Source organism: Falco rusticolus, chromosome 1 (assembly GCF_015220075.1).
Source record: "Falco rusticolus isolate bFalRus1 chromosome 1, bFalRus1.pri, whole genome shotgun sequence".
Lineage (NCBI taxonomy): Eukaryota > Metazoa > Chordata > Aves > Falconiformes > Falconidae > Falco > Falco rusticolus.
Window position 1 is genome coordinate 56714321 of NC_051187.1, and position 20608 is coordinate 56734928.

Below are 20608 nucleotides of genomic sequence, written 5' to 3' on the forward strand. Positions count from 1 at the left end.
GACCGGTGGGCGTGATGCTGTGGTTCAAAAACTCGGGCGGGATGCATTGGGCCACTGCAAATAACGGAGCAGCATGGCAGTTTGGTGTTACCACAAGTGCATTTGACATCATCTAGTTTTTATTCTGCTGAAACAACTGTTGCGGGTTCTCGTAAGTGTCTTGAGTGTCAGACAGCACATCTAGAACAGATCAGAACTTACGTACCGGTTTAGATGTGGTCACTGCTTTTCTGACACCAGTGCAGTTAAAAACTGGCCAGTCATTTTCCCCTTGCCTCGTACCAGTGTAAGTGCATTCAGACACCTGTGCTACCGTGACAGGACAGCTTCTGGGACTTCAGCCTTTGTCACCTTGCACAGCGTAACACAGCCCAGCCATCCCTTCTCCCCAGTGCTTTGACCTAACGAGACCAGAGTCACGAGGCATGCTGATACACTTTTGTTCTGTGCTCAGCTGTCTCAGAAAAATAAAGAAGTCCATACTGTTTACAGTATCCCGTTTCCATGGTTGAGTTCATGTTAAGAATCACTAGACTTTTTTGGTTTAATTTTAAGTATGTGAACTAGTTTGCTTAAATTTTAGGGGCAGTCCTTTATCATCTCTCAGAAAATGTTGGTTAGCATTGCATTGGTAACATCTGCCTAGTCCTCATGCTGAGTGATGGTCAGCGTGTCGGCAAACAACACAAGACAAAAGGGAAATGAGATCTAAAATAATGGGGAAAAAAATGAACGAACATCTGCAGAGTTCTCATCTCCAGAATAATATGTGTATTATATTCCTTCCTTTGTATTCTCTGTGTATTTATCATCCCTTGCTGTGCTACATCTAATTTACAATCTAAATCAATGTGCACACAGTTTAAGTGTTAAAATGTTTAAATAACGGGGAAAATAGAGTGGGCAAAGATAGGAGTCTCTCCCTGCAACATATCCCAAGTAGCAATTCACCCCTCCTTCTGCATTCTTCTATTAATCATGAGTTAATTGTGTAACAATTCTAAAAAGAATGAAGCAAAAAACCTACTAAGAAGGAAGAAGCTTACAAACTCACTGTAATTTGCAACTGAGCTGAGATGTGTTAATAAGTGCAACCCTAGTGTATTAATTAATTTGCATTATCACTTAACCTTGTGTTCCTATAAAGATTTTGTTCCCCTGGATTTTCATTTTGAATGTTTCCTAAATTAAACAGTCATGGCGATAGTAATTTTGTTTGGAACATCAGCTCAATGAAGCTGATGGGTAAATGCATCTTGAATTGCCCCAAGCAAACTGAATTCAAATTAGTGATATTTATTGATTGGGGGGTTTTCCACTGTGTCTTTTCTCTTTTGCGTTTGTTCTGCTGGAAAAGTTGAGTAAGTAGGTAGGTATTAGGTACAATTAGCTCACATTCTCTTCCAGAGGATAAGTTCTTTGGTCTGGTTTTATTTTAATTGCTAGTGAATAGTGGCAAACTGTTGTTGATTTTTAGAGGTGACGCTGCTAATACAACAAATCAGGCAACATTGCTCGTAGTTTAGATGGGTGAAGTAAAATGTAGACTAGAAACCATATCTTGGTTGATCATTGCCTCTTACCTGATATGAGTTGTCCTCTCCTATATTGTAACTGTTTCCGCATTTCAATTGCCTATGTTTCTAATTATCTCACTTCTTACTGGCGTAACACTAAGCAATTTTTGAAATGTCATAGCGCATCTATGATTCCTTACCATTACAGCTTTGTGTTAGAACCTCAATTAATTTTGAAAATCAAATTCCTGTTCTTTTTGTCAACCTGCCTTTACTGTAAAAAATTTCATTCTCTCTTTCTAGACGCTTTATACTCATCACAGTTTCTTGCACAGTGTGTGACTAAAATGCTCTTCTTGGTACAAAACTATACACATGAGACTTAGATTTAAAATGTTTCTAGCCCTTCTGTTTGTGGTGATAACCATGACAATATTAACCCTGTTTCAAGCCTCATAACGTTATTTATCTGCATGTGCAGACAGCCTGAAACAACATCTGTAGCTATTCTGATTGAGATAAAAAAGGCAACTTAGAGTTCCTTGGATCCCACTCACTTTCCATGCCTTCTCTTAAGGATTTTCCCAGAGTTCTACATATTTGCTACAAAATTTGTGTTTTGTCACACTTTTAAAATGTTGTTTTCTGGTTTGATGTCCTATTAGAAAATATTGCAGTAGTGTCTTACTCTCAGAGTTTCCTTTACTGGAGAAATACAGAGGTCACATTACATTCCTTAAAAGTGATCTTATACCTAAGACATAAAAATTTATTTAGGGCATGCAAAGGACTTCATCTGTGTCCTGTAGCAACTGAAGAGAGGAGAGGAGAGGAAATAAAATGGAATTACTTATTAGTTCTCTCAGCCTCCTTTAATTCTGAGAAACTGAGAGGAGATACATTGTAGACAAAAATTATATAGCATGTATTGGGTTGGGACATTTAATCTGTAGATTTTGACCTACAAGCATCTATGGGTATTTTAGCCAGTCACAATGTGATTAAAAATTCAAAAGGACTTGCCTTCTAATTATGCAGATATTACTGGAGGGCACACATAAAGCAAAAAAGTGTAGTAGAAGTACTGCAACTTTTAAATCAGATTATCTATGGCAGAGAGGCTCTGAAAAAAAAATAATTTTTTTATTTCTTCCTCAGCTGAAGGTCTGTGGCATTCTGACACTTAAAAAACCTGCTATTAATTGCTATTGGTTTACTGAAGGACTATTAACTTTATCTTCCATAAGAAATAAGGGAGCGTATCCCTGTGCAAGATTAACTGTTTCTTTAATTCCACTACGGTATTCAAGCAGTTTGTAAGTAATTAGAATGTGGGAATTAAAGGGTAAATTGCTAGAGACTTCCCTAAACCTGTGGCAGTCGTGCAGTGGTGTATGCATATGTCTTTCCAGGCATTCCAGAAACAGAAATTTGTTTTCATTGACCTCACCCACTGAGGTCTTGCTGAATACTGAGTACTTGCTGCCAACTAAAATCATTTCCGCAAGATGCGGCATGTAAAGTGGTTTTGACAATTTTACGTTGAACTGTAAGAGTAATTCCATTTCTGATTACGCCAACATTGCAAAACTCAGCAGAAATTTCAAAGCACATCAATTAAAGTGCTTTCCAATCAGGGACATTGTTGAGTATATCCCTTCTCCTCCTCACGCAGTAAAATTAGAGCTGCCTGCATTACTTCTGTGTTCTGGTTTACTTTAATTTCTTCTTTAAAAAGAGAATACTATTTCAAGTATAGAAGGAAACACTGCAACCATATTTAGCAGGATTCTTCGAGAATTACAGAGAAAAGTTATTACAAAAGTTAAACTTTAACGGTGTTAGGCTGGAGCTAGGGACATAACATCCACAGACTCTGCTGCCTGTATAGTTCTTCTAGTCTCTCCATTTAGCCTGAGAACATTTTTAAGGAACATCAAGTCCCCAGCTGTTTTCATTCATCATCACCTTCCATACAAGCCTACTCAGGAGTTAGCTGGAGACTTATTCTGCAGTGTAGAAAATACACCCTCAGGAATCGCTCCTTCCTCACCTCTGCATGTAGCACGCACAGAGTTTAGATCTCACAGCAGACTTTAGCATCCATTTTACAAGTTCCCCTGAGAGAAGTGGATACATCATACAAGGCAGGCTGAGCAGGCCAAGGTCCACTCAGTTTCCCAGGTCAGCAGGAGCAAGAAGCCAGGACTCTGGGTACCCTGCGGAGCGTGTCTGCTCTGCCACTTGAGCAGAGCTCCGTTGTTCTGGGCCTTGGCCCCTGCGCGAGTCTTTGCTCCATTGAACTGGCACCCTTGCTGCATTGCAGTGATGTCAGGAAGATTACTTAGTGGAAGGAATTATTCTAGTTATCAGGTTTTTTAGCTAAAAACAGAACTGAGACTTCAGAGGGAAAGCCTATATGGCAGTAGCTAAGTCGGAAGCCAAGCAGTTCCCACCTTCTGGGTTTTACATACGCTGCCAGCAAAAGTTTGACTGCAGCTTTTCAGGGCATGCCCAGGCTGGCTGTACTCCAGCCACCTCACAGGAATGGAGATGATGGGCTATGCTAGTGGAACAAGTGATCATGCTTTGCTGTTCCTGGTGCTTAAATAGACAAAAATGTACGCAAACTCTTTCTTAAGTAGTGTCATCATTCTCACCAAGTACTATTGTTTTTTCTGCCTTAGCTTTCCCCATAAAAGAAGAAACAGGCTACAGTGTCTGCACCATGTGAAGAAAACTCCAAAATCTAGCTGTTTTTTCGAAACAAGTACTCCATTAATGTGATAAGTCTGGTTTATTTTCTTCAAAGCTTCTTGTCATGGTATCTGTAATATCAGTAATTCTGCCATTCTGTGCAGCAGAACAGTTTTTCAAGTAATTAACATTAGACTGACAAGTGGGTTGAGAAGTACTTCTAGGCTAGAACAAGAAATTTATTCCAGCCTGCTTTCTGAGCCTACTTCCTTCATTCAGGAAGTGTGATGTTCTTTATTACAATTTTTCACCAACTTCCTTTTATTATTAATTTTGTTGTAGTGTTCCAGCAAAAGGCCACCCGAGTGCCCGGTGACAACAACAGGACATACTGCAGGAAGCCCGGTAAGGAATTTAATTTAGCTCTTTATCTGCTTTGATGCTTTTCAGTAGAACTAGTAAGAGATTTGCTGTGACTTGATTGTGACTGATTTAGTATCTATTTTCCCACATACCATTTATATCCTTAATGGTATTGCAGCATTAAGAGATCAGATTAAGGAAAGAAAAATAAAAGTTAGTCTTGTGGAAAAGATTTGTAGAGTCAGGTTACTTTATGCTCTGCTCTTTCCATTCTCCATTGTGATTAAGACCAAGAAAAGGAAGGGCAGGAGGGCTCAGCTGTGCACTAATTCCAGCCATGGAAAGGCAGCAGCATGGGGAGCAACTTGCTTACCCCAAGATCCATGTAAAAATGAATTTCTTGTGACAGTTCAGTTGTTACTTGAGTTGTAGCACATCCAAATGTTGCTACCATAAATTCCATTAATGGTACTCTAAAATAATTGACAATGTTACGTACGAAATGAACGAACACTGAGTGAAGATTTTTTCCTCCTTCTTTTAACAAGCAGCAGGTCAGGACAGCATATAAGCATCTGTTGCTGCAGCAGGGAACTGCAGTCTCCAGTGCAACTGGTAATATTTCTTATGAATGCTAAACCACTTAGGAAAAGATTACAGGACCTTCTAGCTCTTACTATGTTAGAATATTGGTAGCATACCTCTTGTAACCAACCTAGTGGCCTTTTGTGATGGAGCAACTACATCAGTGAACAAGAGAATAGCTACCAGTATTGTCTACCTGGACTTCTGTAAGGCCTTTGACATGGTCCCCCACAACATAGAATCATAGAATCACAGAATTGTTTAGGTTGGAAAAGACCCTCAAGATCATGAAGTCCAGCCATTAACCTAGCACAGCCTAGTCCACCACTAAACCACATCCCTAAGTGCCACATCTATGCATTTTTTAAATAACTCCAGGGATGGTGACTCAACCACTTCCCTGGGCAGCCTGTTCCAATGCTTGACCACCCTTTCAGTTAAAGAATTTTTTAACATCCAGTCTAAACCTCCCCTGGCACAACTTGAGGCCATTTCCACCTTGCTACAACCTCCTTTCAAGTAGTTGTACAGAGCAGGAAGGTCCCCCTGAGCCTCCTTTTCTCCAGGCTAAACCACCCCAGTTCCCTCAGCTGCTCCTCGTAAGACTTGTGCTCCAGACCCTTCCCCAGCTCCGTTGCCCTTCTCTGGACACGCTGCAGCACCTCAGTGTCCCTCTTGCAGTGAGGGGCCCAAAACTGAACACGGGATTCAAGATGCAGCCTCACCAGTGCCGAGTGTAGAGGGACAATCACTTCCCAAGTCCTGCTGGCCATGGCCACAGTATCTCAGACACAAGCCAGGATGCTATTGGACACCTTGGCCACCTGGGCACACTGCTGGCTCATGTTCAGCCTACCAGTCCCCCCAGCTCCTTCTCGGCTGGGCAGCTTTCCAGCCACCCTTCCCCAAGCCTGTAGCGTTGTGTGGGGTGGTTGTGACCCAGGTGCGGGACCTGGCACTTCTCCTTGTGGAGCCTCATACAATTGGCCTCGGCCCGTCAATCCAACCTGTCCAGATTGCTCTGATCCTGTCCTCAAGCAGATTAACACTCCTGCCCTGCAACTTGGTGTCATCTGCAAACTTACTGAGGGTGCATTCAATCTCCTTATCCATACCTCTCTCTAAATTGGAGAGATATTGATTTGATGAATGGACTGTTCAATGGATGAGGAATTGGTTGGGTGGTTGCATCCAGAGAGTAGTGGTCAGTGGCTCAATGTCCAGATGGAGATCGGTGACAAGTGGTGTCTCTCAGGGGTCCATACTGGGACCAGTATATCATCATCAATGACACAGTGGGATTGAGTGCATCCTCAGCAAGTTTGCAGACAACCCCAAGCTGAGTGGTGTGGTTGACATGCCTGAGGGACGGGATACCATCCAGAGGGATGTGGACAAGCTCAGGAAGTGGGCCCATGTGAACCTCATGAGGTTCAACAAGGCCAAGTGCAAGATCCTGCACCTGGGTCAGGGCAACCCCTGGTATCAATACAGGCTGGGGGATGAAGGGATTGAGAGCAGCCCTGTGGAGAAGGACTGGTGAGGGTACTGATGGTTGAAAAGCTGGACAGGAACCAGCAGTGTTCGCCTGCAGCCCAGAAAGCCAACCGTATCCTAGGCTGCGTCAAAAGAAGCATGGCCAGCAGGTTGAGAGAGGTGATTCTGCCCCTCTGCTCTGGTGAGACCCCACCTGTAGTGCTGTGTCCAGCTCTGGGGCCCCCAACAGAACAAGGACATGGACCTGTTGGAGCAGGTCCAGAGGAGGGACAGAGAAATGGTCAGAGGGCTGGAGCACCTCTCTATGAAGACAGGCTGAGAGAATCAGGGTTGTTCAGCCTGCAGAAGAGAAGGCTCCAAGGGAGACCTTATTACAGCCTATGAGAAAGATGGGGACAAACATTTAGTAGGGCCTGTTGCAATAGGACAAGGAGTAATGGCTTTAAACTGAAATAAGGTAGATTTGGACTAGATATAAGGAAGAAATGTTTTACAATGAGGGTGCTGAAACACTGGAACTGGTTGCCCAGAGAGGTTGTAGATGCCCCATCCCTGGAAACATTCACAGTTAAGTTGGACAGGGCTCTAAGCAACCTGATCTAGTTGAAGATGTTCCTGCTTACTGCAGGGGCTTGAACTAGATGACCTTTAAAGGTCCCTTCCAACCCAAACCATTCTGTGATAAAACAGAGTTTTTATGGGTCTGAGAAATACACACATGCATACCTGTTTTGCTGATATGAAAAATGCAGTTTTATCTAAACTAGTCTGATTTCCAATTAATTCTCTCAGGTGGAAGCATTAGGGTCAGTACACCATCAAAACAGAAACAGTTCGCCGAGATTCATGCCTAGCATGTGCTCGTATGATCAAAAGGAAGGAACGGGAGAAGCCACAGCAGCTCCTTATTAGTTTCCTTAGTGTATTTCCCTTTGCACAGTCCTTCCTCACTTAAAATGAAGATATTGGTGCACAACACAGAAAAACGGAGCTAAATCATACCGACAGTTTCAACTTTTCCCCTGGCTGCATTCCCTGTGCAGTGCAACAGGTGCTTTATGGCACCTTTGCAAGAGCCTTATAGAGGGCAGGGAGAGCCCTGCTTCACGGTGGCTCATGCGTTCTGGATCGGCCATTTCAGTATCAGTATCCTGGCGATATGTGGTGCTACACCTCCTTGGGCCAAGCTGTGACTGATCACACACGTCTCCTTGTCGTTTCCCTTCAGCTGGGCACCTGTATCATAACCTCGAGGAGGGACTGGGTTGTAGTCCTAGTGGTTTTCTTGTCACTGCAATGTATTTAATAATTTGGGGTAGGGAAATCAAGTGAAATTTCAATATGCTTTCTGACCAGATTTCAGGCCCAGCTTTTGAGAAATGTGTGAAGTTGGAGAAGGAAGGGGAAAAAAAGGCACTGTGGATATTATTTGTCTTAACATAGCAACAATTTCCTTTAAAAAGTCAGTAACAGCTTTAGCGGTAGAAGGAGTACTGACTGACACTAATGGAGAACCCGTGGATCAGGACAATAGTAATGAATGAAAAGTCTAAGATGCTACTCTGCTGCCAAAGAGTAATGGTAAAACCCTCACTGATTTGTTAAATTTCTCTCATTGAAATAAACAAACAAACCAAAAACCCAGTAAAAAAACTACAGAAAGAGGAAAAGGGAGGGAGGGAGCCACCCTGAAGACTGTGTTTTTATTGATGTCCAATTATAAAATCACTGCTTACATGCCTTTGTCGAAAAAAGTGTTTTCGTCATAAAGCAAAACAAATGAAATGGGTTAATAATATTTTCTCTTTATCTTTCTACATTTTGTACCAGCACACAGAGGCCACACTGACACAGTAATTGATAGCACTGTGAAACACAACATCCCTGCTGAACAGGAAGAACTCATCCACTTGCAGGAACAGGTGAAAAAGGGGGCAATTTCTGTGGATGAAGCGCTCGACAGATTTAAACAGTGGCAGAATGAAAAGCAGATACTACAGTCTACTCAACAGGTATGAGTCTGAAATTTATGTTTCTTGACAGGAATCTTGATCAGAAGTTCCAAAAACAAACGCTTGTATTTTGGCTCCTAGATATGAGGGCAAAAATAAGAGTCATGATTTATATACCCATCAGCTCCCAAGGAACTTGCTGTGTATGGTTCTGAATCTTCTAGATACCCATTTCCATGGTGGTTTGATTTACTTGAGAGGTTTTCTGAATTTATTTCGCCTAACTTCAGGTGCTGTTGCATTTGGTTAAAATCATGAGTTAATACGTTGCTCTTCTAAGCTTTCTGTTTTGAACTGCTATGTGACGCTTGGGTCTATGCATCTTTTATGAAACCACAAAACTTTCTGTAGCTGAACAAACCAAATGCACTATTGAACAGTGTCAGCTACCAGAAACATAACTATATCAAGCATACATTGTTAATATATATTGACTTGCACCAGGCTTGATGCCTCTCTGGAAGTGTTGAATCTACTTAGTGAAATTCACAATTGTTAGCTGTGCTCTTCAGCTCCTTTATATTCAGCGTGTGGAGTAAAGTGAGGTGCATAAACCCAGGATTTACAAAAGCCTACGCACTGAGTCACTGAAAGAACTCCATCAAAGCTACAGCCTAAGGAGTAAGGCACGGTGAGGAGGTTTGTTAATTACTTCTAAGAAGACAGCTGGAGGAAGAGGTTATGCCCTCATTTTATATGAGGTTGTGCATTAACAAAAATATTTTCTTTGCATTTGGTAGAAAGAGGAAGAACCAAAGCTAGTCTGCTACTCTAGCCATGTGGAGTGGGAGAGCTCTCAGGTGCTGTCAACAAGGAGAGATTAAATGCTCTCTGTGTTTGCATTTAATGAAGAAATAGTGTGAGCTTTGTCGTCACAGTGCAACATGTCACAGCACAAGCGCAAGGCTTAGAACAGTTTAGGAGCCCAGTTCCCAGGCTGGGCACCAGCAGCACAGCACCAGCTGTTGGAAAACCGTGTGAGTGTGGTGGGCGTCCCCTTCCAAGTCTGCCTGTGGCCAGACAGGCTGGTGGAAGCTGCTGGTATTGCTCTGTCAGGCAAGGAGGAAGCTGATACAACTTAGTGCCGCTACCTTTGCATAGATTAGGGAAGTCTTTTTTTTTCTTGGTCAACTAGAAGATGCCTGTATTTCAAGGAGGATTTACTTGGCCTGTTTTCACTGCAGGGAAAAAGCTGCTTTCTAGGGGTGGTTTATACCCTGCACTGCGTGTGTGATTGCTCTTTGGGTTTGTACCATAGAAAAGTCTTTCACTATTACCCCAATGTGAGCAGATGAATTTACTTCATGCTGTCACTGCAGTTGTCTGGTCTTCACTGGGATTTCTGAGAAAAATTGCTTGTCCAAAGAAAAAAAATAAACCTCCAAGCTTCTTTAATCTAATGCCAGAATCTGTGTAACTTTCTGGTAGGAAAAAACTCCACAAGAGTTTTTAGGTATAAATGCTAAAATTAGTATTTACTTATAGCACATCATAGACATTTTTCATTCTTTCAACATTATTTTCCTGGAGAGGGAAGCTTGATCTTCAGAGTGCTAAAGAATCCAACTTTTTGTAGTTATTCGCTATTCCTACAGTAAATTTCCGTTACTGATTTCTGGTGCTGGTTTTACGCTTGTTTTTTACTAAAGGAAAAAGCATATCACCTTAGAGACCCCACTATTGGAAACAGACTAGAAAAGGAAAATCTGAATGGTAAAGTTGCACTTTCTCTGCCTTTCACTGAAGCCTGGAACTGTAAGCATACTGCAAAGGTCTGATCCAAAGCATAAGCAGACTTTTGGATCAGGCATTGAATTTATAATGAGCATTTTCCGTATCTGACCACATTCCAGTTATCTTAGTGTAATCAGTCTTCAGCAGGGTCAAGATTTCATCTCAATGATGAGCTCACTGAGAGTTAATGGGGCAGAAAGTTTACCAAGTCTTCGTGGCTCAGCTTTTCTGCAGCCCATTTCCTACTGCTTCATCACAGTTAGCGTAGGTGATTCCTTTAGAACAATATACTTGATGACTTCAGTATTTTATTTGTAAATCAGCTATCAATTTGCACTGGCAAATTCTTGATGAACTTTCCACTGTCACAGCAGTTTAGTATTGTGAGTCATTAATAAAAGCTGTACTTCTGGTCATCTGAGATGCTTTTTCCCTTTGTGATTGAATGTCATCTGCAGCAGCAGCACCTGCATTTCCTGCAAACGATCTCTTGTTGTTATGAAAAGATTGCTTTAGATGCTGTTGAGTTTAGGCCTGTGATTTCTGTAAACTTCTAGTACATACACATTCTTGGAAGGGGAATAGTTTCTTTTTCACGTTGGACTTAGTACCATTTGTGTATTGCTATTTAAAATTATCGCCTAAATGTGTAATTTCTGTACTGCAAGAGAGAAACATAATCCACAGTACTGCTTTCATTATTCTGTTAGACAGTGTTATATTTATGTGGATCTCCAAGATACTGCAATTTAGGGAAATTCTTGCTGGCCCTAGCAGAGTTGCAGTAGAAACTTTATACTTCTATATATATACTATATACTATATATTTCAGCTTTAATATCTTCAACATTTGGTAAGGATGCAGCATCCTGAGCATGTGACAGTCCATAAGCCTTCACAAGGTGCTTGGCACCTGGGGGCCTGGGATCACTGCATTTGTTCCTGCAGTCTTTTCTATGGGCAAGGCAAAGCTCAGGATGACATGAGAGTGATTCTTGGAAAGTATTTGTCTGTAGGGTTTTCTTCTAAGGCCACATCAGTCCTGTCTCTGACTGCTCTCTCCAGAGTTTGGTTATTGAATAATACCAGCAGAAATGTAGTATCAACACCAGAATTTTAAATTTTGGAAATTATCCAGTAAGTCGGATAACAGTCACTGTGTTCCCTTCTGATCCCAACCTTTCTTCCCTCTGTTACACTATCTTGTATCCTTGCGATCCATATAAATCAGCAGCTTCACTCTGCAGAAATACAATGGGAAGAATCATTATGGAGACCCCTGTCTTGTCCAACGGTGCACTTTATTATCAAAGCTTTAATTTCTTGAAAATAAGAACTTCTGAAATATGGAACTCCCTCTACAGCTGGGAGCATATTGGTGGCAGGAGTAAAGAAGAATCTCAGGAGACCAATACCTAAGCTCAGGCGTAAATAAATTGCCTGGAACAAAAATGATAATCACATTCTTTTCTCTTTCATAGTTCCTAAGGAAAGCAGGCCAGGGAGCATTTGTTTTCGAGACCCTTTATTCCAGATGCCATTTAATAAAGCAGTATGCATGAATGTTAGCAGGTCTCAGATTTGTTTAATGAATTCCAGTTCTTACATGCCTATACAGACTCTCAATCTGCACCTCCCTCTTCAGACTCCATGTTTGAAATCAAGATTCAGACAGCCTTTTTCATAGATGGGTTTTGAAGTAGTGATTGAGGATTCAATCATGTCAGAAGCCTTTTAGAAAAGGAATTTGATTTTATTTTAATGAGAAAAGAAAAGAACTCCTATAAATTGGTATGGAACATAATTGTTAGTTTCTTGATAAGTTTGATCTTGCTTCCACTGTAATGAAAGTTATTAACGAGAGTGGCACTCAGTTCAGTCTTCCATTAAAACATCTGATGCTATCTCAAAATTCGTGTCTCATTTTGCAACAGTTTAATATCAGACTGAGTAACACCCCTCAAAAAAATTAACTGCAAAGAAAAAGTTCCGTCACTCTTAGAATGAAATATCTACAAAAACCTATTTATTTTTTCTTAAAATAAGGACTAAGCTTGTAGAATGTTCACTTGCAGAAAGTACAGGCACAATGATGTATCTCATTACTATATAATATACATAAGGCCTTGCCCATAGACATTGATAATATCTTTTCCAAGAAAGGAAGCAAGACATAGCCAACAGAACAACAACGAATAAAAAATACCTTTAATAAAATTTAATGGAAATACGTAAGTGATTTGGGGACAAAAGCTCCATTTTGAAATCTGAGTGGCACAGACATTTTAAGGTATTTTAAGATTTTCCTTGGCATTTTTCCTGACACCACCGAAGTACTGAACTAGAAGTAGTCTACTGCCTATGGGAAGCTTCATTTATAAGCGAGGCTCATACACTGTCCGGAAAGGCACCTTGCCAACCGTGAAATACTAGAGCAGGAGACAAGGAAGAATGGAAAGAACAACAGGATTGAAACAGTTGAACTGAGGAGGTATGTCTTGGCATTTGAAAGCCTCAGCCATAGGTCTCCTCTGGGCGACATTTCCAAATCAGGACAGCCAGAATTTGCCCCCAGTGAGGCAGATGTGTGCTGCTCTCCCAGGAAGATGCTGTGCTGTCACGCTAAGGTGGATGCGTGCTGCTGCTGTGACATCCCACAAGACATGAGCACCCAAATAGTTAGAGCTCAGCTGACTCTGTGGTAACTGATTCCTTACCTTACGCTTAAGGTTATGGGCAATGCTTAAGAGTCTTGGGTTTGTGCGTGTCCACTAACAGAATGAATGGCAGCAGCTTAGACAACATGTATGTGAGGATGGCTAGACAAGTTTCCTTTACAGTCTTAAAAGACAATGCAGCTTTCACATGCGTTCCATGTCCATACTTTTTAGCACAGGATTTTATTTTAAAAAAAAAAAAACCAAACCAACAACTATCTGCGCCTTTGGACATTTGAATTACCTATGTGAATATCATTTAGCTGTTTCTGAAAATGAGATTTCAAAATCTGCCTTCTATTGCAATTAACATTATGGCACCTTATGTGCCACATCCCACAGATTTAGTCATCCAGCATCTAAAACTAAGTGCAAGATTGCAGAAACTACGTAAGGTGGCTTGAATTGCTTGTAGTTAGTTATCCCCTCATAGCCAATCTGTAGAGCCTTGAACTTTGTCTTTAGGGATACAGCCAGTATAGCGTAAGAGTCCTCCTCAGAACCAGGAATGGCTGACACTGTTCTCCACTTCTAGCGTAGCAGCAAGAGCTGAGCAGTAGGCGCACTGCCAGGTAACAAGCAAGATAAAGGCCACAGAAGACCAACTGTGATTCAGATGGACTTCAGAAGACCAGTACTGCATTAAGCAAATGTGAAGCTTGACTTTTTTAAAATTATAGTAGTAGTAGTATTTCAGTGCCAGCAACTTAACGTAATAGTTTAAAATTAATATAGATCTTAGGAAACATGTAAGATTCTTAGTATTGCTCTGGTGACAAATATACCTGTGGGGCAAATGAGCAATTCGGTCTTTGCATCTGTTCCCGTCTTGGGATCCTTGGCAAGACTGGCAAGGTAGGTGGCCTGCTGTGGAAAGGTCAAAAGTTTTTTCCACAGGGAACTCAACTGAAAGCATTTATTTCTTAGCTGTTAAAATCAGTAGGTACTTACACTGGAAGTGGCCTTCATATCCCAGAAGGACAATTTTACTGTCTGTTGCTACAGGCTGCTCAATACTGACATACTGACCCGCTCCTGTACGGCACTGTAAACAGCCAGGCCATCCACTGCAGTAGAGGCATCCTCCACAGAATTTCTTCTTCCAGATTTGTAGATGCCTGTGAAAATAAAGCAGCTCTGGCTTAATTAAGTTTGCTCAACCATCTGCCAAAGACCAAATCTCTTCCTCAGCTTCATCCAGAAAACCACTCAGAAGAGCTCTATGCACCTTTCACAAACTGGCAGGTTATTGATTACGTTTGCTATCCTAAAGGTCTGGCTTCATTCCTCAACCCTCATCAGCACTTTGTTTTTAGTCCAGGCTGCTAACAGATTGCTTATTCATCAGTTGATGCCACTCCAGCTTGCAGTTAGTGTCTAAGTAGAGTTCCCTTAAAACTAAAACAGCAGCACTTAATTTTGAGCACATTAACCAATTTCCATCATCTCTGATAGGTTGATAGGAAGAAGAACAAAGACACTAATTTTGACATTTGGATCGATGGGAACTCAAGACTTCTTTACTCAACCCAGTTAGCAAAGTTGAAATAACTCAGGATCCTGAAGCATATACAAGCTTTTGTATGTGTGGGGAGTGAGGAAGTCACAGAAGATTTATCTTCTTCATGACTTCAACGGTATGCATTTCAGTCAGGGCCTCTAGTCTGGAAAATACTTGTTGGTAGTTTACAATAGTGTCCATTAGACTTGTGAAGCTGCACCTTTAGCCTGGCTTATTTCCAGTTTCTTAAGTATTCTGTAGCTTCACATGATGCTTAAATTTAAAATCAAGAAAATAACAAAAAGCTAGGTTCCTGCCCATTCGTCACCAAATCAGGTCTTCATGAGGCAAGCTCACAGTCAGACTCTTGACTGAGGAGTTCACCAAAACAACTGAATATCCATGTACCCTCCGCCTCTCCTAATTGCCACCAGTAAAGATGGCTGTTAGAAATAAGATTTGTACAAAATGCACCTCATGTCATTCTCCTACACAACACCTGCCTGTTTTTGTGGATGTCTCTTGCTCCCCTGCTCCCAGGGACACATGTTATATTCACATTTGAAGTAAAACAAGTAAGAAGTGACTCATCCTAGGTATGTGTTTTGAGAATTAATCAACTTTGAAAGACATTCCGCACTGGCCTAATTTATCATTGATATACATGACTATTTATTAATTGCATCTATTTCTTTTTAGTCTCCAACTAGGAGCCCAACAGAAGGGGAACAGATGCCTAATTAACACAGGTAAGAGCAAGTATATGAACACAGGCACAGAGACATTATTTGTCATGGAAAACACTTGTGGAAGTACCTTCCATCAGAGTGCATTTGTGTAACAATAGAATGGAAGTGCATCTCAGAAATCTGATTTCACATCAGTCCGATTCTCGAAGTCATTCTGGCTTATACTGGAACTTGGTTTTTATCAGGTGTCAACCTATTCTTGTTACTGCAGGGCAGATTTGCAAGCAGCGAGACACTTGCCTGACTTGTCGATGCAGTTGACGAGAGTTCCCGTTAGTTATTGCAATTCATTGAGCTTATGCACCTAGAGGCTGTATTCCTCCATACTGATCACACATGCAGTATCAAATGTACCGAACATCAAAATCAGGTTGAAAGGCACAGATACAAGCATGTGTCCAGAAATACTGATTAACCAAGAGACCAATGGTCACTTAAGTGCTCAAAAGCCAACAGGTGATGGTATTGTCTCGACAAACAGCAGAATTTTCTGATGCTTGTGTTAGTGACTGTGAGTTTCTTGGCTTTGGGCATCTAATGAGTTCTTTAATAGTTGGGGGGGGGGGGGGTAATTAGTTTTTGGTACCTGTGTGCTTACATGTAATCTCATAGCAGTTTTAGAACTGTATGTCTACCTTTCAATGAGGCCTGATCATTAGACTTGCTGCTAGGAGGGTAAAGTAAATAAATTGGGTTTACAGCATTCATTGAGTTTTTTGGGGGGTTGGTGGTTGCTTTCTATGGTTTGTGTTTTGGTTTTTTTAATCAGTTCAGTTTTCAACACCTGTGCTGAGAAAAAAACTTACCAGGAACTGAACTTAGATCACCTCATGAATTAGCTTGCCTTCATTTTAAGGATAGGGTACACTGAAAAAATGATCTGGAAAATTTCTCATTTTGCTAAATGAATTATGCTGAAAATGAAGGAGTCATGCAACCCTTTTTATGCATGGAAGGATGACAGCTATTAAAATTTTAAGGATAAGGACAAGGATGTCTGCATTCTGGTCATGTATGTGCAAATCTTTTCCTTGAGATCTTTAACAAATTTCCAATCCCTTGGTTTTCTTAGGCACTGAATTTCTTCAGTTTGTTGATCTCTGCAAGAACAGTCTGTGCTGAACAGCTCCAAAAGTCCAAGTTAGATTTTCTTCTTCAGTTTTCATTCCTTCAGATGAGTTTAGGACCTGAAAATTTCAAAATTAAAATTTACCATTTTAGATATGAGTAGCATTTTTAATTTTGCATTATTAGAGTTATAAAAGGGATTAAGTAATATTTGTTCACAGTAACAGAATGATGCAGTTTATTCCTGAAGACAAAGGTAATTTTATTTAAAGGCTTTGTTAGCTAAGTTACTTTGATTCAATTTGTGTCTCCAGCTTTTCCAAGTGGCGGAATGACATTTTAGACTGTTGCAGCATTATTTTTGAGGCACTGAAAACAGATAATATTCAGTGAGGTCTTTTCTGCCACCCTTCTCCCATGTAAAGGAAAGAGCAGTAGCTGCTTGTGAGAACTGTGTTTCCACATCTCATTTCTGGACCCAGCTGCCCTCCTGCTCACTGGAGTTCAGTGCCCACACCATAAAACAATAGGTACCTTCCCTGCTGCTGCTCAGCCTCTAACTCACTTGTTCAGGCCCCCCTCCTCCAAAGTTCTCATAAGAACCTAAAATTAGTCTTACGGTGTGACCTGAAAATGAAAAATTACCACTCCTTGTTCAATAGGCAGCTCCACTCCTACATGGGCTTTCCTAAAAGAGCTGTTTCCTTGAGTAGAGCTGAAGTCACCTACACTAAATGGGTAAAAAAGCTTTGAATGTTAAAAGCTCTGAAGCTGAAGAAAACTATTATGAAAAACTTGGTAACAGCAGAGGTGCTTACAAATTGCAGATTGCTGAAGTGAGATGAATCATTCAAGGTGGGGAATTACCCCTGGGATCAGAATAGGTGATCTGTCACTTTTAGAAAATTGTTACATGGGAGAGAGAAGGTGAATTAGACGTGGGAGATCATGCAAAATAGAATTTATCCAGAACAGAACATTCAATCAGTTCTGTTTGTGAATTATCCGCACCAAATGCCAAGGTTCTCCTCTTCTGCAAAGTATGGCCTCACCATAGCTTTCTTGCTCTTCTGTCTTCAGATTGGTTCAGAGGCCTTACAATACCATAACACTGAACGTACTAGTCTTCGAAAAGCAAAGAATTTATGTAGAGGCACATGTGCCACAGCTGTAAAGCAGCAGAACAGTCCTGTCAAGATTAAAAAAACTTGGTGGTTTGGAGGTTGAGGTTTTTTCCACTCTCTCTTTTCCATCACTTGCAAGGAGATCGTATTAACAGAAAAATAACAGTTGGAAAGGGAATGTTCGTTCACCCACATGCGCTGGAAAACATGTATTTAAGGCAAAATTCTAAATCATGAGAAAGTAACTGAATGTCTTTTTTTTAATTAAAAGACTTCAGTATTCTAAACGTGATGAAATATGTTCAGTGATGTACACAACAATACTGTGCATACCACATAGGAGGATGGGACCTTTCTTGATTTAAAAAAAAAAAAAAATGTGTGCCTGAAGACAGACCACTGTTTGGTTTTTTTAATGACCAATTGCAGGGAGATTTTTCAGTGGTTAATTATTACAAAAACCCTGCAGATAAAACGTTCAAAAACTGCAATTCTATTGCTAATACTCTGACTCTCCAAATGATTGAGCCTCCAACTCCAAGGCGAAGTTCTTAGTTATGTTGCTCATGCCCACCCACAGATCATCACACTTCCCTTACGTAAGGGGGGAGAAGAATAACAGAGTTGAGATCCAGCTGGTGGACCTGAAGGAGGAGGCTGTGGCTTTGATTCTTTCGTACTTGTTTCAATAAATACAGTGTTCGATCTTATTCTAAACAAACATGACCAGTCTTACTGAATAATGGGCATTTTCATTATTTCTTACAGTGGTTCTTCAGCCGTCTGTGCATCGTTTCCTCTGCTTGGCATCCAACGCGTCTCCAGGCTGCGCCCTGACAGCCTGAGGCTCCATCCAGCGCATGCTGCTGTGGCGCGGCTGCGTGCGATCATCGCTGCACTTCAGCATCTTGGAATCTCACCTGGGCCAACTCTGGACGGAATCCAGTATCACTAAAGCAAATTAATAAGACTTCTGGTAAAGTCAGCACTGAATTTCAGATTTTTTTCTTTGTCTTGTTTTTTTCCCCAAGATGACAGCTGAGGTTTTATATAAAGATATATTGCATGTTTTGGTTCATCATTTTTAAACTCATTTCAATTTTTCCATAATGCTTGATAGTTGTTTAGTAGTAGATTTTATGCACAAAAGAGGAAGATCGTGACAAGTTATGAAGATTATGAAGTTATAATACACAAAATTTAGGTTTTACTTTTTAAGACATTTTTCTATAAACTTTGTATATACATTTGTCTTTCCTAGGAATAGTAGTTGTACTCCATCACTAGTTGAAATAATTGTACTCAAAGTTAATTTCTGAAGTCAAACTATGTGTACTAATTATCTACTAATGCATTAAAGTGATTACGAGAATTGGGTTTACAAGGAAATTGTTTTGTCTAGTAAGTCGCCTAAGGTAAGTGATATCCAGACCAAACTGAAAGAATCTCTACTGCGTTCACACAGCAAAACTAAAGTAGTGGATATGGTTAATGGGTATAATGGTCTCCATTCCCACAGCTATATGCTCCAAAATTTAAGTGAGCATGTGACAGTAACAGGAGTATGCAAGAAAACTTGCCCTAATTCATGCACAAAAAAAAGACCTCTGTGTCACCTGCTGGGGGTATAAGAGGAGTTTTTAACTTTCAGGTAAGTAAGAGCTTAAATTGACTTTCCTCACCCTCGTTATTTTAGCTTTGCACGAGCCTTCTTAAAAAGCAGGTAAATATGCTGTTGGCCAAAACTGCCTTCACATAGATCTTAATCTTTACTAAACTCTTAGTTGTGCATTATTCTCAGACATCTTTATGAACCTGAATTATTCGTAGCAAGCGTTCCCTCAAATTCTCAGTGTTGAATTTCTGCTTTGCATGTACTAAGAGATGCTTGCACTTAAACTTCAGTTAGGAAAAACTGAAAACTACTTACAATCAGAAACAAATACAAATAAACGTGGCTCCTTAACACATGTTAATGTGACACCCAAATCTGGAAGAGGGGAGTGGATTTCTGTTCAGACTTAAGAGTCTTGAAGGTGTCGTGGCTTAACCCCAGCCAGCAATTAAGTACCACGCAGCCATTTGCTCACTCCCATATCCCTGACCCAGCAGGATGGGGAGGAGAACCAGGAAAAAGGTAAAACTCATGGGCTGAGATAATAATAATTCAGCTTAATAGTTGAATTAAAATAAAATATTATAAAAATAACAATTGTAATTAAAAGAGAGAGAGGAAAGAGGAATGAAATCCAGAAGGAAAAAAACCCAAGCAATGCACAATACTTGTCATTTTGACAAAAAATGTGAGCTTACTACCTGCTGACCGATGCCCAGCCAGTCCCTGAGCAGTGATGGGCAGACCTTGGCCAACTCCCCCCAGTTTATATACTCAGAGTGACGTCATAGGGTATGGAATGTGGAAAACCCTTTGACTGGTTCAGGTCAGCTGTCCTGGCTGTGTCCCCTCCCATTTTCTTGTGCCTTTCCAGCCTTCTTGCTTGAGAAACCAAAAAGTCCTTGACTTGGTTGTTGCTAAGTAATGCTTATACTAAAAACATCAGTATGTTATCAACATTATTCTCACATCAAATCCAAAACACAGCATTGTACCAGCTACTGAAAAGAAAATTAACGCTATCCCAGCTGAAACCAGGGCAAAGGGTCATATTATTTTTTCAATTTCAACAAATTACTGTGCCAAGAACTGTTACAAATAGAAATAAGCCAAAAAGACAGTGTTGGGATTTTAAAATAATGACAGAATCTTGCAAGTTTAAATTCCACATATAGCTTTAGGCTAATTACATTTCTATTTTCAACGGGTCAATTAAACATTTTCAGGAAATGATCTGTTCTCTGGGGAAAACCCCCATTTCTTCTAGAAACACTCCCACAAATAGCACAGATTTGTTGCTGTAAAGTCCTAAGTATCAGTGACTGCTGTATTAGCATGGTAACATAGCTTTGGATTCCATACAAAGGCTTGTCCTGAGCTAGTTGAACCACAGCAAAAGCTTTGAAATGTATATTTGTTCCCCAGATCT

The 20608-nt window shown here is 40.6% G+C and overlaps 1 protein-coding gene and 1 long non-coding RNA gene across 2 annotated transcripts in view; one reads left to right on the forward strand and one right to left on the reverse strand.

Annotated features, from left to right (window-relative positions):
* Window positions 1–18437, forward strand: part of BANK1 (B cell scaffold protein with ankyrin repeats 1) — a 166950-nt gene extending 148513 nt beyond the window's left edge. Inside the window, exons 12-16 of the mRNA XM_037380134.1 lie at window positions 4557–4619; window positions 8490–8671; window positions 10321–10384; window positions 15323–15372; window positions 18333–18437. Coding sequence (XP_037236031.1) covers window positions 4557–4619; window positions 8490–8671; window positions 10321–10384; window positions 15323–15333 — 320 coding nt within the window. The 3' untranslated portion in view covers window positions 15334–15372; window positions 18333–18437. The remainder of the gene's footprint in view (window positions 1–4556; window positions 4620–8489; window positions 8672–10320; window positions 10385–15322; window positions 15373–18332) is intronic.
* LOC119144609 lies at window positions 10399–18438 on the reverse strand. Its single transcript, XR_005103172.1, has 5 exons — window positions 18331–18438; window positions 15440–16559; window positions 14074–14520; window positions 13908–13986; window positions 10399–11646 (listed from the first exon to the last, which is right to left on the reverse strand). It is a non-coding gene; the product is annotated as an uncharacterized LOC119144609 (long non-coding RNA).
* Window positions 18439–20608: the final 2170 nt, after the last annotated feature.